At 44.2% G+C, this 14015-nt stretch overlaps 3 protein-coding genes across 3 annotated transcripts in view; 1 reads left to right on the top strand and 2 right to left on the bottom strand.

Annotated features, from left to right (window-relative positions):
* On the top strand, window positions 1-2515 carry il17d (interleukin 17d). The gene is made up of 2 exons (XM_046404727.1): window positions 1-1211; window positions 1906-2515. Exons 1-2 carry the CDS (start codon window positions 898-900, stop codon window positions 2222-2224), a joined length of 633 nt encoding a protein of 210 aa, XP_046260683.1. The 5' UTR covers window positions 1-897; the 3' UTR covers window positions 2225-2515.
* Window positions 2516-3988: 1473 nt separating this feature from the next.
* On the bottom strand, window positions 3989-7138 carry eef1akmt1 (EEF1A lysine methyltransferase 1). Its single transcript, XM_046404725.1, has 5 exons — window positions 7038-7138; window positions 6096-6297; window positions 5796-5878; window positions 4910-5199; window positions 3989-4403 (listed from the first exon to the last, which is right to left on the bottom strand). The coding sequence occupies exons 2-5, from the start codon at window positions 6240-6242 to the stop codon at window positions 4270-4272; spliced, it is 654 nt and encodes a 217-aa protein (XP_046260681.1). The 5' UTR covers window positions 6243-6297; window positions 7038-7138; the 3' UTR covers window positions 3989-4269.
* Window positions 7139-7645: 507 nt separating this feature from the next.
* Window positions 7646-14015, bottom strand: part of xpo4 (exportin 4) — a 55050-nt gene continuing 48680 nt past the window's right edge. Inside the window, exons 17-24 of the mRNA XM_046404714.1 lie at window positions 13223-13429; window positions 12995-13081; window positions 12170-12350; window positions 11926-12047; window positions 11670-11800; window positions 10620-10737; window positions 9958-10050; window positions 7646-9253 (exon numbers count right to left, since the gene is read on the bottom strand). Of these exons, the coding sequence (XP_046260670.1) occupies window positions 9056-9253; window positions 9958-10050; window positions 10620-10737; window positions 11670-11800; window positions 11926-12047; window positions 12170-12350; window positions 12995-13081; window positions 13223-13429 (1137 nt within the window). The 3' untranslated portion in view covers window positions 7646-9055. The remainder of the gene's footprint in view (window positions 9254-9957; window positions 10051-10619; window positions 10738-11669; window positions 11801-11925; window positions 12048-12169; window positions 12351-12994; window positions 13082-13222; window positions 13430-14015) is intronic.

Below are 14015 nucleotides of genomic sequence, written 5' to 3'. Positions count from 1 at the left end.
GGTGGAGGGTAAACTGTACTGAATTAAGCTTCAGTGCCTTTTTATATGCATTATATAATTGAAAGCTTTTGCCTCACATAAATCTTGATGACATAAATCCACATATACTAAGTGACAGGGGAAAATGAAGTCTTTGAAAGAAAAAAAAAATCACAAAAAGAGATTTTTTTTTTCTTTTAGCTGTCTGGCTAAATTATTATCTATTTGTGGTCGTCTGACCTTGACGACGTAAAAGGTTGGACATAACTGGATCGAGTTTATGTTTAAGTGAAGCAGACTGGAGTGAAGCCACACTGCTGCAGCAGAGCCAACAGTGTGGACTTCCCACTCCCAGGAGGGAGCTGCTTTCATGAACGCTGGCCTCTTTTCCTCTTTTACTGCCATGGCTCGAGGTTAAAGACGGGACTTTATCTGTCAGTTTGATTTAGACTCGTTCCGAATGGTGCATCACACTGTTCCTGCGCGCACAAACGTCCCCAACGGATTTTTACGCACACATCACTGGAGAAAAGCAACAGGAAAACTCTCTATGTTGGACCTTCTCTCGTCTTAAAACAGAAAGCAGCAGGTGTTAAAACTCCCAGCTCTGTAATCATTTCTAATTCTAAGGTAATTATTACTCCTGGAGACACTGTGCACGTGCTATGCCAAAATGTTTCCGCAGTTTCCCTGGCGGCGCGCCTCCGCTTCGGTTTCCAGGCCAGGACCGTGGACTGTTTGCCTGCATTGTAACAGAGGAAAGTAACCTGTGAAAGGGAAAGTCGTCTCATTAGCGAAGGTCACTTGCGCTCATCTGCGTGTCATCTTCTAGAAGAAGCAAGCAAAGGGACGGTGATAAGAAGTCCCGCGGGGAAACCTTTTTAGTGGAAACACATTCTGGCACGACATCGAGGTGTGATGGCGCATCGGATCCGCACCCTGCTGCTGCTGTTGCACGTGGTTGCTCTGCTGATACCGGGTTGGTCGGCCAGGGCGGGTCGGGTACGAAAGAAGGCCACCAGGACTCGTTCTTGCCTGGACCTGCCAGAGGAGATCCTGGAGCAGATGTTCGGTCGTCTCTCTGTGGGAGTGATGAGCGCTTTCCACCACGCCCTGCAACTGGAACCGCAGGACAAACTCAACCTGACCTGTCCGGTCAACGCGCGGGCCCTGACCGACAGGAAGACCCGTCTCCCGGTCAACCTGCTCAGCATCTCCCCCTGGGCCTATAGGTGAGAGCAGATGCAACCCAAATAGGACGATATCTTAGGTGTTAGAATTATGATCTGTTCTCGTATCTGCCTTCTGAATTATTTGGCATTTGGCTGCATAAAGGTGTTGGATGGGGTTGAGGTCAGGGTTCTGTGTGGGCCAGTCAAGTTCTTCCACACGCAAGTTCATCCAGCCAAGTCTTTATGGACTTTGCTTTGTGCACTGAGGCACAGTCATGCTGGAATAGAAAAGGTCTTCCTCACACTGTTGCCACAAAGTTGGCAGCACAGCATTGTCCAAAATGTCTTGGTATGTTGAAGCGTTAAGTTTTCCCTTCACTGGAAGTAAAGGGCCCATCCTCTGAAAAACAGCCCCATACTACACCTGCATTCCGTAATAAAGAGGTGTGTCCCAATACTTGTGTCTATATAGTGTAGCTTTGACCGAGAAACACTTAACTTATCAGACATCTTTCTGTAAATCAGAACGTGGAGGTGCTGCCAAATGGCTTTTTGTAGTACCAGAATGGGCTACTCTTTCAAGCCTGCAGTAGAAATTCTTTTCATTTCTTTGTATGTTGTGAAATAAATGATTTATTACTGTGTACCAACTAAACGTGGCAGCGTTAAACACAAAGGGAAGCTCTAATAATCTAATGATATTCTCTTCAAGAAATGACACATCTGATAAAATCTTTTTCTCTTTTTCTCTCAGGATGTCCTACGACCCGAGCAGGTATCCCCGCTACATCCCCGAGGCTTACTGCCTGTGTAAGGGCTGTCTGACGGGAGCGCACGGTGAGGAAAGCGAGCGGCACCGCAGCACTCCCGTCTACGCTCCCTCCGTCATCCTGAAGAGAAAGGGCTCCTGCGTCGGCGGCCGCCACTCGTACACCGAGATCTACGTCTCCATCGCCGTGGGCTGCACCTGTGTGCCGCTGCTGGAGAAGGAGCGGGGCGGCCACAGCGACAACCAGAGCCTGGAGAGAGCAGCGCCCAAAGCCGGGCCGCTTCCTGCGGGCAAGAAAGTCTGAAGGGAGCAGGCACTATCTGTGGCAGCCCAGATGAGGACCTCGACATCCAGGTCTACTTTTTGTTGGTTGTCGCATTTCCCCGTTGACACTTTCAACAATTTAAATGAATTTTACTGGTGTAAGTAGAAGCCGTTGAACTGTCGCTATACAAGTAGCCCAATTACACACGTTTAAAGGGCATTCTGTATTTTGTCAACTCAATTTTAATGTTTAGTGCAAGGGCTCACCACCTGAAAGTACGAAACTTTTTGGGGTGAAAATATATGTATCTAACGCATTAAAAGTTATAAATATTTACGCTTACATCGTGGGCCGAGAAGGAGTGGGCCGTTCCAGTGAAACACAACCGACCTATGGGATTTACATGCTCGCAGTTTATCTACTGACTTTCACTACCAGGAGGGGGCGATGTTGCCCAGTTTATTGATTATTCGCATGAAGCAGCTTTATGCATTGATTAAATAAACAACTATTTAGTAATTTCCAGAATAATATTGTTTAAATTCTAAAACTTTTAGACCATTTTGTCAGGGAATTCTGGCAATTTTGGATCTGAATCTAAAATGATATCAATACCCCCACTCAAATCATTTAGTTCCTTATGTCCCTGTGTCCAGCCAGGTTGTTTAGGTAGCAGTAAAGTTGCCTACTCAAGTATAGATATTGTGGGTGTGTGTGTGTACCCCACAGCCACCTCTGATCTAAAGGGGGTCAGTCAAGCATTAACAACTCAGCCAACAGTACAGTAAAAACCCTGATAAATACCACAGCTGAAGTTGGTAACACGGTATCAAAGTACCTGGTAGAACGAATAATTTGATGGAGGAGCGTAGTTTGGTGGTAGGAGCAGGATATGAGGGTTTGAAGGCACTAAGATAAACAGTGCAGCTGTATTATTTCTGGACTCAACAAAGTGAATACTGTTGTTGAGCGTGGAATAGCTCTGACACTCACTCAACGGTTTTCGCTGTTGGTAATCCGGTGTGTGTCAGGAATGAGATTCAACCATTCCTAGTAGCCACAAGAGTCATGGCTGTATTCTAGAGCAAATCAAAGGCACAGTATGTGCTTTTCTGTTGCTATGAGGTCTCGCAATAAAAAATAAAAAGATCTTGGGTTCGTCTCACGGCTCTGTCACTCAGCGAGCAAAGAGAGGATCTGCTGATGTCAGCGGTTTTGACGACTTACTGCAGGCACCAGCACAGGGTAATGCAGACCTGAGTGTCCGCTGACTGCAAAGACTGGAGGTGGCGCTAATGAGCATGGAAAATAAAGCATTGGGAATAGGTGGTCTTCTGGTTGACTTGTTTTTTTTTGTTTGTTTTTTTTACACTGGAGGAGGATTTGCTGGAGGTCATAGGTGACAGTTTGTCTTGAAGACAAACTCAAGAACCAGTGTTACATACAGGATTACATTACAATACTGTGTTACTCAGAACTCATTGCTCTGCTTTGCTAATGTCATTTGTTACCTTGATGCCTCTTTACTTTTTAAAATTTTAAGACAACTGCAAAGAAAAATGATTTTTAACTGATAACAAGTGACAGAAGTCCACCAAAGAAACTGATGCACCACTTCGGTTCTCAGAGATTTTCCTAAGCTTTTTTTTTTTTGATTCGTGCAGGTCTTCAGAGTCTGACATTGCTGCACCACAAATGAAATCATATTTTCCTCCATGATCATGGGGCGGAGGCAAAAATCTGAAAACCTGGACAAAAAAAAAATCATAACTACATGCATGGTTAGATATGACTAGAAATAAATGGAGTAGAATGCCTTTTTATTATCAGTGACCTGGTCAATGCTGCCACCTACTGGTGACAAAAAATAACTGAAAAGATGGATAACTTTGAGGTTTGACAAAGGGTAAGGGTTAGAGCAGCAGGAGATGGAACATAGATGTTTTCACAGGTTGAGACATGCTCCACATGGTGAGTAAAACTGGCAAAACACTGAAAATGTCCGCTTTCCCTCAACCGAAGCGCCGCGTCGCTGGAAAAAAATCTGTGCATCAAAAAGTCTCTGTCAGACTGAGATCAGATCCTCAGCACGACAGCAGGCGAGACGGATAGTTCACATAACAGCGAAACTCGTTGGACAAGTTCCTGTTGTGCTTAGGCAGGAAGCTGCACATTTTCACATCCAGGAGGTCTTTGGCGAGATTCTCCATGATGGCACCTGTAGAACGCACGGGACAAACACACACACAAAAAAAATCAGACATCAAACAGACACTCAAAATGTTGTTGCTGCTCACATTTTTACTAAAATCTAGGTGTAACATGATTGATGTCAGTTTACGGCCAACAAAACAAGAGTGATGTGCCCACAATGTTGGGATTGGCTAATTTTCCTTCAAACTAAAAGATTTGATGATATGACCACAAAAAATTTGAGCTTTGAATTCAGAGATTAGAACATCAGTATTTTGTACATGGGGGCACAAAAATGTTGGTTTCTGATTGGCTGGTAAGTGTATAAGAGAAGTTGAGACAGAACATAAAAAACAGCATTTTTGACACAGAGTTAACTGACGTGAAAGAGAAATCCCTCACACGTCTCTGAGGTATCTCACAGCCAATGGAATATTTTCTAACCAGACAGTAGGAGTCTCTCGAGACTGAACTAATGACCTGATGATGCAGCACATGACAGAGGCACACGGGCACCTGTCCTCCTCTCACCTGTGCACAGCAGCACTTTGCCTTTGCTCAGGTACTTGATGGTTTGGGCCACTTTGCTCAGACACCCCTCTGACAGATACGGCGGGTCGGCGAGGACGATGTCGAAGCTTCGAGGAGCCACGTTGTCCCCGAGAGACAACGGCTCGTTGTAGTCGTAGAAGATGAAGTCATCGCCGTATGTGGCGAAGCGACGGTCGTACTCCAACACGACGGCAGACACCCGGTCCGAGCCGTCCACCAAACCCTGCTTCAACTTCTGGTACACAGTAGGCGCGCTCACACACGCTATCCTGTGAGTAAAAGGAAACATTAAGATACTTTAAGTTCATGTGGAGATGGAGCTTACATTTCTGTGTTGTGGTTTGGATCACTTTCACATTCCTGTGTGTAACTGGTCAAACCCAGAGTCAGTCCTCCACACACACAGCGAGGACTTCTAAAGAAAGGATCGATCGTTTCAGTTGCTTTTAAAGCAAACTTATCAAACATTTTAACACATTTTAAAAGGTCAGGAATTTGCTGCTTTATTCTGTCACTTATGACAGTAAATAAAGAGTGTTTAGGTGCAAGAAGCAATATGGAGACGTCTCTTTAAGACACTCTTTTTCCACAGTTATTGACATTTTATAGACTTAAAAATGAATCAATTCTTCATGAAAATAATCGACAGGTTAACAGATAATGAAAATAATTGTGAGCTGCGCAAGATCAGAAAGCAGACCAGAATGAAAGATTCGCAGAAGTTTGAAACTTTAATCTTAAATTAATTAATCTTAATTTAAGATCCCTTTAAATAAAGCGGTGTGTACTCGCGACACCTTGTCATAAACTGCATGTAATCTGTTCTGCTTCAGTTAGGCACTCGTGTGTGTGTGTGTGTTTTTACCTGCCTCCCTCTCCAGCTTCACGTACGACCTCCTCAGCCAACTGAGTTGCTGTTTCGTCACTGTACCAGAACTGGCTCATCCGCTGGTGGAAACACGCACACACACACACACACACACACACACACACACAAGTAACTGATAATGAGGACTCCAGCTTCAGCTATCTGCGGTAAGACAATACACTGGTCACATACACCAGTCAATTCACGTCTTGTCTGAAACATGCAGTCAGAAAGTCAGAAAACACTGTGTGAACGCAGCAACAGCTTTTTCAGTGTCCTGTCAGCCAGTGCACTCACCCAGTCCTCCTCCACTGCTCCCACAGCAAAGCGGTCTGATGGAGCGGTGCTGTGAGCCGGACTGGCTTTGCTCTCGTTGTAAAACTCCTGCAAGGCGGCCAGAGTGTGAGCTGACAGCGTGGGGACGTCGTCGTCGCTGTCACTCATGGCTGACAGAGGAGGACAGCAGCTGTCCCCTTTAGGAGGGACAGAGCAGAACAGCCTAAACCAGAAGACAAACGCTGTCACTGATGACGCTTTAACCGGTGGACTTGCGAAATGGGAAATAACTCGCACACTTTTACACTCGTGAACGCCGGATCACAATTCACAGTACAGAACATTAGTTTGACTATTTCACATGTGATTTTGGATACGTTTGCAACATGGAAATACATATTGATAAGTATTCTAATACTGTGATACTGATTTCAGAGATTTTTGTCAAGCACTAATATACTGGCTGTTCATTAAAACTGTTCCATACGTAAAAGCACTCAATGCAGCAAAACGTCCCTTGTGACTGTTACACTAACATGCAGTATGTTACACCTTTAGTTTATCCTGACTCCTGCATTAAGTCCCATTAAAAAGGAGCAGAAAACTGCTGCTTCACATTTGTACCCAAGTACAGCACAGTACAGTACAGTACTATCCATGAATCCTCCACGTCTACTGTTGTACAGATTTATTTGTTTTTGGTTTTTTTTGTATAACACGGCTCACTAACCACCGCGGATAATTTAATCGTTTAGATGTGGCGTAACTTCACATGTGCATGTTTATTCATTCATGTTTGACAGAGACGGAGCCTGAATATTTGAAAACTACAACCGTATCTGATCTTGGCAGCCTGCATTTCACGACATTTTAGCGACATGTTTACTCAGTTAGAACAAGAACGTAGGACCGACACGTCTGAGAGGAAAAGCCGGACGGAGAAATGAGCAAAAGTGAACATACCTGATGAGAAAGCGAGACGTGCGCTTTACCGCTGCTATGCTGTGGTCACGTGGGTAGTCGCTGTTTGATGACGCATGGACGGCTGCGGAGGAGGGCCAAAAATGATCTCCACTGTATGGACAAAAGTATTGGGTCACCATTACATCAACAGGGAATTTAACGACATCGTATTCTAAACACACAGACAGCTGCTTCAAATCTTCTGGGAAGGCTTTCAACAAGATTTTAGAGTTAGAGTTTCTTTGGAATTTTCTTTTTTTTATTTTAATAAATTCTGGCTTCCTGAAGCTTATGTTCAATTTCTGTTCACACTCTGGATTCAACTCTGACAATCAGTCTGGGTTTTCTTATTCTCTAATTATTTTGCCGTTTCTGGTACTTACCCTCACTGAAATAAACGAGACGTACAAAACAACAGAAACTGGATTATTCAGTTAATTAGCAAGTCCAGTTGATCCTGCCTGTCTTGAAGAACGGCTGCCAACATGTCTAGCAGATGTAATATTCAGTGATACAAAAGTAGAATAATTAACTTTATTACTAAAGTAGAGAAAAGACATTACAACAGACATAATGTGTGTGTGAAGGAAAATGCAGAGGCCAGAACATTTTATACAATAAGTTTATGTACACTTTTACACTTCATTAACAAAACAGCCATTCTACAATAACCAGGATAGTGCTCTGAACCAGGAGGATTCTGTCTCCAACATAATGCTTCAATAAGTGGCTCTGCTCCTTTGTATTTGGTTTCTTATTGCTGTCCTTCCACTCAAACAGTCTTTGCTTCAATCCAGTGTGTATTGAAGAGTGACAGGTTGGATGTGCTGCTGTAGAAAAATACTACTGAAATTAATCTGCTAAACTTCAGAGCCCGCTGCCCCATCCTTCTAGGGCTCCATCTGTCTGAAAGAAGGGGGGGGGGGGGGGGGGGTCCCAACATAATACCACAATCCAAACAGACAGAAACGATCAAACCGCAAAGGTCAACACGGAGATAGTTGCTCCCTCTTTAGCTGAATTCATACAATGCTGAACTCATACAACTCTTCCTGCCATCTACTGGCATATAAAAACATTTCAGTCATGTTTCTGTTTTTTTGTCTTTGAACACACATTTGTCATGGTTTCTGATTTGACAGCATTACATATACATATATATACATCCTTTAGGGAAACAATCTGATTTTGGTTTTCTGTCATCGCCAGCAAACAAACGCTCTCCTGTGCTGTCTGGCCAGCCATACCTTTGTTGTCATGGCAACACTTTGCATGTGTGTGCATTTATATAATGTGTGTGTGTGTGTGTGTACATCCGCTGTATTCATGGCGAATGACAGGCACAGTCGTTATTTGTTGTCACTTGTTGTATGACACACACATGCGTACACACTCACACACAGAACAATCAACAAAACAAAGGCACTCTGGGAAGGATCGGGGTGACGTGTGCATGTGTGTATGCGCATAAGAATGGGAACTGTTGAAGTGTGTGTCAGCGTGTGTGTGTGAGTGTGTGTGTGTGTGGGACTCCTCTAATACCTTCAACTATAAAACTTCAGTGGGAAAAAAACTTATTTTACCCTCAGTGTGTGTGTATTTGTACACGCTCTTGCAGCCTCCAGATACGTGAGGTGGTGCAGGGGGGAGGGCAGCGGCGTCGACATCAGCCGCTGCGCCACCTCTTGTCGTCATGATGGTCAGTGTTCCGTAATGTCAGTCAACAGGGCAGGTTCCTCCAACTGAGTTTGTCTGCTCTGCAGTTCTGTGTCCATGGTTACATCGTTATTCATCAAGTCTGTCAATCATGCTGGAGGGGTGGGGCCAGGGACGTAACAAGAAACAAAAAGAAATCTGAGGAAATGAAACAGGGCAAACATTCAGGCATGAGATGTATTCCCCAGCAGGTAGAGAGACCGAGAGTTCCTCAGAAGCTTTGAGCTGGCTCTTCTACCCATAGTTCTTAGGGATGAAGCAGGGGTCTTTGACTGGTTTCTTTTCAAAACGCTTTCCAGTGGTTATTTCACGCAGAGCAGGCCGCCCACGTTGGCCACAAACTCCTCCAGGCTCTTGAGGAAAGCGACCTTCTGCTTGCGGTCCATGGTGGGCGGCGTGCTGCTGGCCGTTAGCTTGTTGAAGGCGTCGGCCAGCCGCTGGTAGATGACGGCATCTCTCTGTGAGGAGAGCAGAGTCTCGACCAGCTCTGAGTACTCCGCCTGACGGAGAGGAGAAACAGACCACCGATTCAGGGTCAAATAAAAAAAATTTACCAGTACAGATTATAGTTGGTCATAATTCAGCACCTTATTCCATTTATTTTACAATGCCTTTAACTCTAACACAATGCTGAGGTACAGCATTCAGGGCTGGGTCATGTGCCATGATGCACACCGACCACTAGGGGGTGTTTGGTGTCATTTAAAAAATCTCTCTGCCTCCTGCTGATGCTGAGAGCAGGTCTGACCTCACTTATGTAAGTGGTGCTTCTTCAGATTGACATACTAAAATATGTTTGCATTCTCCTGAGAAGACATTTGACATGTAAGATTTGGTCATCCAAACAGTTTAGCTGATAATTACTTGACAGTGGTTTTCGATTTCTTCATAGTGGTTAGATTCTGTATTCGGCCAATGTACAGCTTTATAAATGAGACCCGTGCCTGCAGAAGTCACAACTCATAACTGTACAAAAGTTCAGACTGGACAATAATAAAACCGTGGACCATCTTTACAGACTTCAGGCCATTTTTACTAAAGAAGAAAACAGAAACGGAGTAACAAAGCAGTTGTTCAGTGAAAACACTTCAGTTCTCTAAGAGCTGGTATCTCAACTTCAACCATGACTGACCCAGTAAGTCTCCTGGATATTAACAGGTCAACCCCTGGAGCGTCCTGCAGGTAACACGTGTTATTTACTCACCTGGTGCAGGCACACGAGTGTGTAGAGAGCCTCTCCTGCTGCCACCGTCATCTCTGTGTTGTGTTTTTGCAGGACCAGCATGTCAAATACCAACTGGATGCACAGATGATGGGATACAGATTGTGAAAAGAAAAACTATTAGAGCAAGAGTAAAACGTTAATTAACAAAGCAAAAGTCTACACCCAAGTGTACATTAGTACTGGATTCTACAGTCCAACAGCACATAATATTGACATGCAACTCTTGTTTCACATGCTGCCTTTCTATTTCCATCCCTGGATTCTATCAAAGGAATAGTTCCATATTTTTGGTAAATGGCTTATTTGTTCTTTTTTCTGACAGTTTGATGATAATATTCTCATGTCTGTGCAGAACAGCTCTGCTGAAAGGTACAAACAGCTTCTTTTTTTTTTTTTTTTTTTAAAAAAAACCCTACAAACTACCCTCACTACTGCTTTAAGACAACAGCGCATCAGTGAATTTTATGTTCTTAATCATTCTTGAATTTTCAGTTTTCTGTTGTCAGTTAGATTTATACACATCGGGTTGTCTTTGCTTGCCTGTTGTTTCTTCAGGATAAAATGTGCTCATAAATCTCTTGTTGGTCAAACATGATGTATTTCCACTACGTTACTGCAACCCATCCAGGTGTGTGACGTACCTTGAGGAAGTGACGTGTGGCGATGAAGAGGGGCGTGTCCTTCTCCTGGTTTTTCGCACACTGCTCAGCCAGAGGAGACAAAGCCTCCAAACACAGCTGGCTGATCTCTGAACTCATCCTGAACACAGATGGTTAAGGAGCACAAACTAAACACAGACGACCACATCTCCAGTGAATTACTGTATAACCAGCAGCTCACATTCTTCTTCTTTGCTAGGGTCACATTTTGAGATTTGGGTTATTTGTAATATCTTTGTAAAAACGTGTGTTTTCCCACAAATTATGGTAAACAGGACTCACTGTTACCAAATTTCTCCATTGAAAAGAAACAAGCACCTGTAACTTTACAATGTAAAATAACATCTGTACTAAATACTAAAGACTTTTCTAGTTTCAAACCAAAAACAATATGAGGGATATACTGAGTGGGCTCTGCTCTTGGCCCCTGGTCTCAAATCATGGGTGCCCACTGAGGTACTGTGATTTGTGATTTTGGGCTGTATAAGCAAACTGACTTGTTAAGATGAAAGAAAGATGAAAGATGAAAGTGACATATTTTGTCATTGGAGGGAACTCACTCCAACGAAATTTGTGCTCTGCATTTAACCCACCCAAGTGACATGCACACACACACAGCAAACCCGGGGCAGTGGGCGACCGCGTGAGCAGTGGGGGTTAGGTACCTTGCTCAAGGGTACCTCAGCCATGGACACCAGGAGGGGGAATCGAACCAGCGATCCACCGGTTACGGGTCCGACACCCTAACCGCTGATCCACGACTGCCCCTAAACTGAACTGAACATGGTTAAACTGAACATGGTGACTTTGAAAGACTGTTTACTTGAAAAGTCCCATGTTACAGGGAATATTAGAAACCTTCTCTACGTATTTCAAATTATGCTTTAAATTGGACACCTCAGAGATAAGGCAAAGAGCATGAGGCTACGTAGTTGATGCAAACTTTTGGTACTCTACAGTTTCAGGAGTCTGTGCCATAGGCGCACACACACACACCCACACACTCAGCACACACAGGCAGTGAGAGGATACGAGGTCATTCCCAGCTCCAAGGAGAACATGAGGCTTTTGAAGAGGTCTTCAGGCAGCTGTGGGATCTTTTCTGGAAAGATCTCACATATGAAGGTGATGAGCTTGTAGTACTGGTTACACAGAGAGGGGAACTGGAAAACAGCAGGGACAAGATCAGCATGAGCACACAGAAAACTTCCCTGGAACACATGCGGTTTGATGAGGGACAGTGAAAGGAAATGAAACACTGAAACGTATCCAAGTTGTGTGAGTTCACCTTGAGCAGGTCTTGAGACATAAGTGGAAGAACAATGTTGACGCCATAAAGAACCACATCTGCTGCTGATACTGTCCGACTGGATGCTGGTGTTCCCTGGTCTTGGTTTCTAAACACCTCGTCTAGAAAACACAGCAGTTTGAAAAACAAAAACAACAACAAAAAAACAAAACAAAACAAAAAAACACTATCTTAAGCAACTGAGGTGACAAGAACAGGCTTCCTGAAATAAACAAACATTCACCAGTGTCACTGAAGTCGATGAATTCTTTGGAGAGCAGGTTTGTGAGCAGCTCCATGATGAGCAGCAGGTCCTGGTACTGGTCCTCCTCAGCTGTGGCGTCGCTCCGCTTCCTGCTCTGGTTGTTTTTTGAGTAGACCTGCAGCAGCGTCAGACACGCTTCATACAGTTTCATGGACTTAGTCTGGGTGAGGAGAAGGGAGACAGCAGCAGTAACAGTTAACATCTCACGCATGGACCTGAAGCCACAGAGTGTCCACGAAATGTGTCTGTGGCTTCTGTGTGCAAACGGAAACTGAATAGACTTAGTCTTTGGTTTTCATTCCTTGTGAAGGATAGACAGTCTGTTTTCCACCACAGCTGGACAAAAAAACATCTTCTGAGAACTGATAAAAGTCTGTCTTCATGTAACGTGTACACTCTGATTCTAATGGAATCCTGTAAAACATCCTGATCCTCCCCCAGTAATTATCTTTTAAATTAGTGTAGTCTAACTGCAGCTCCTACAGCCCTCTCTCTCCTTCTCGCTTTCCCCCTTGGATAAGTCTTTTTCTCACGAGGAACCACATGAGCAAAACTGAGCTTTTATTTTTATCTCAGCTTGAGACCAGGCTGTTACCTGGCCTCAAGTTACCTTACACCAACAAAACACCCAAATAGTAAGGAGGGAAAAAAAAGATCAGAGGTGCATGCTAAACATGTAAAATATGTGAAGACAAAAGCACCCAAAATGCTTGCATCAATGTACAAACAGATTACAGCTCTGCTGAGTTAATTACTTTGAGTTTGTGAGTTTGTGCACACAGTTATGTGTGATTTGTCACTCACCTCTCCCAGGTAACAGATCTGCTTGTGAGCCACTTCCACAAAAACCTCGATTATGAGGTTGATCGTTTCAGGTGTGTTGCTGTACACCTAAGAGACAAAAGCAACAGTCAATGATCAGATAAAACGGATTCAGTCTCAGAGTTATGTCCTTTCTCTAACATACACAGGAAGAGAAACATACAGGTGACCTTTCACTGACACTGATTTGATCTTGCAGCCTGCTCTTACCTCCATGAGGCCAATACAGCTGGACAGGAAGTCCATGAGAAAAGAGAAAAGCGAAGCCACATTGTCGATCTGTGTTGCTTCTGCAATGCCGCACAGCGCCTCCAAAGTCGCCACGATTTCCTGTTTGACAGCTTCCTCCTGGCTGATCTGAGCAAAGTTCTCCTGGTTGATGAGGTTGAGGAAACGCTGCTGGAGAGGGTGAAGCACCTGGGTGGACAGAAACTGCCTGCTTAATTACTGCTGCCTGAACAAATGTCTGCAAGATGTGTTCAGACAGGACAAACTGTATATTAGCTGTCATTGCTTTCCATGTCTCCAAACATAAGACCTTTCATTCGAGGAAGTAGTTTTTAATATTTTAAAATCAAAAAACAAAAATTTTGTAATCAGTGGCAGCCTTTGAGCAAGACCTGCAGTGAGAACAGACTAGAACTTCTGCCTGAGGTTCGCCTTAATCTGGGTTAAGTGAACTCAGTTATGACATATGGATGAAACTAAATCCGTGTTACTTCAGTAAGGAGGATAAAAGCGAGTGTCGGAGCGTGTAAGGAAAGAGGAGGAATGGACGGTTGTCAGGTCCATCTCCCCTCCTCCTCCTCCTCCTCCTCCTCCTCCAGAGCCCATCCAAGTTGAGACAAAGCAGCTGCAGGAGCCAACAGCTGCTGTCGCACTCGTCCACCCCCCCCCCCATAATTACTTTGGAGTCATTGTGGCTTTGCACCCCCATTTACTACTGTCAGCCTATTAAGACAAACGCCTCAAGGATCACAAAAGGATCATGTTATAAACCCAG

This window comes from Scatophagus argus, chromosome 11 (genome assembly GCF_020382885.2).
Source record: "Scatophagus argus isolate fScaArg1 chromosome 11, fScaArg1.pri, whole genome shotgun sequence".
Taxonomy (NCBI): domain Eukaryota; kingdom Metazoa; phylum Chordata; class Actinopteri; family Scatophagidae; genus Scatophagus; species Scatophagus argus.
Note: the sequence above shows the minus strand (reverse complement) of the source record. Positions and strands in the feature narration are given on the sequence as shown.

Coding starts and splice junctions, on each gene's coding strand:
- eef1akmt1 (XM_046404725.1), bottom strand. CDS start 6,242: ATGAGTGACAGCGACGACGACGTCCCCACGCTGTCAGCTCACACTCTG. Junction 5,879..6,095: donor GAGCAGTGGAGGAGGACTGG/GTGAGTGCACTG, acceptor TGTTTCCACCAG/CGGATGAGCCAGTTCTGGTA. Junction 5,200..5,795: donor GAAGCTGGAGAGGGAGGCAG/GTAAAAACACAC, acceptor TTTTACTCACAG/GATAGCGTGTGTGAGCGCGC.
- il17d (XM_046404727.1), top strand. CDS start 898: ATGGCGCATCGGATCCGCACCCTGCTGCTGCTGTTGCACGTGGTTGCT. Junction 1,212..1,905: donor ATCTCCCCCTGGGCCTATAG/GTGAGAGCAGAT, acceptor TTTTTCTCTCAG/GATGTCCTACGACCCGAGCA.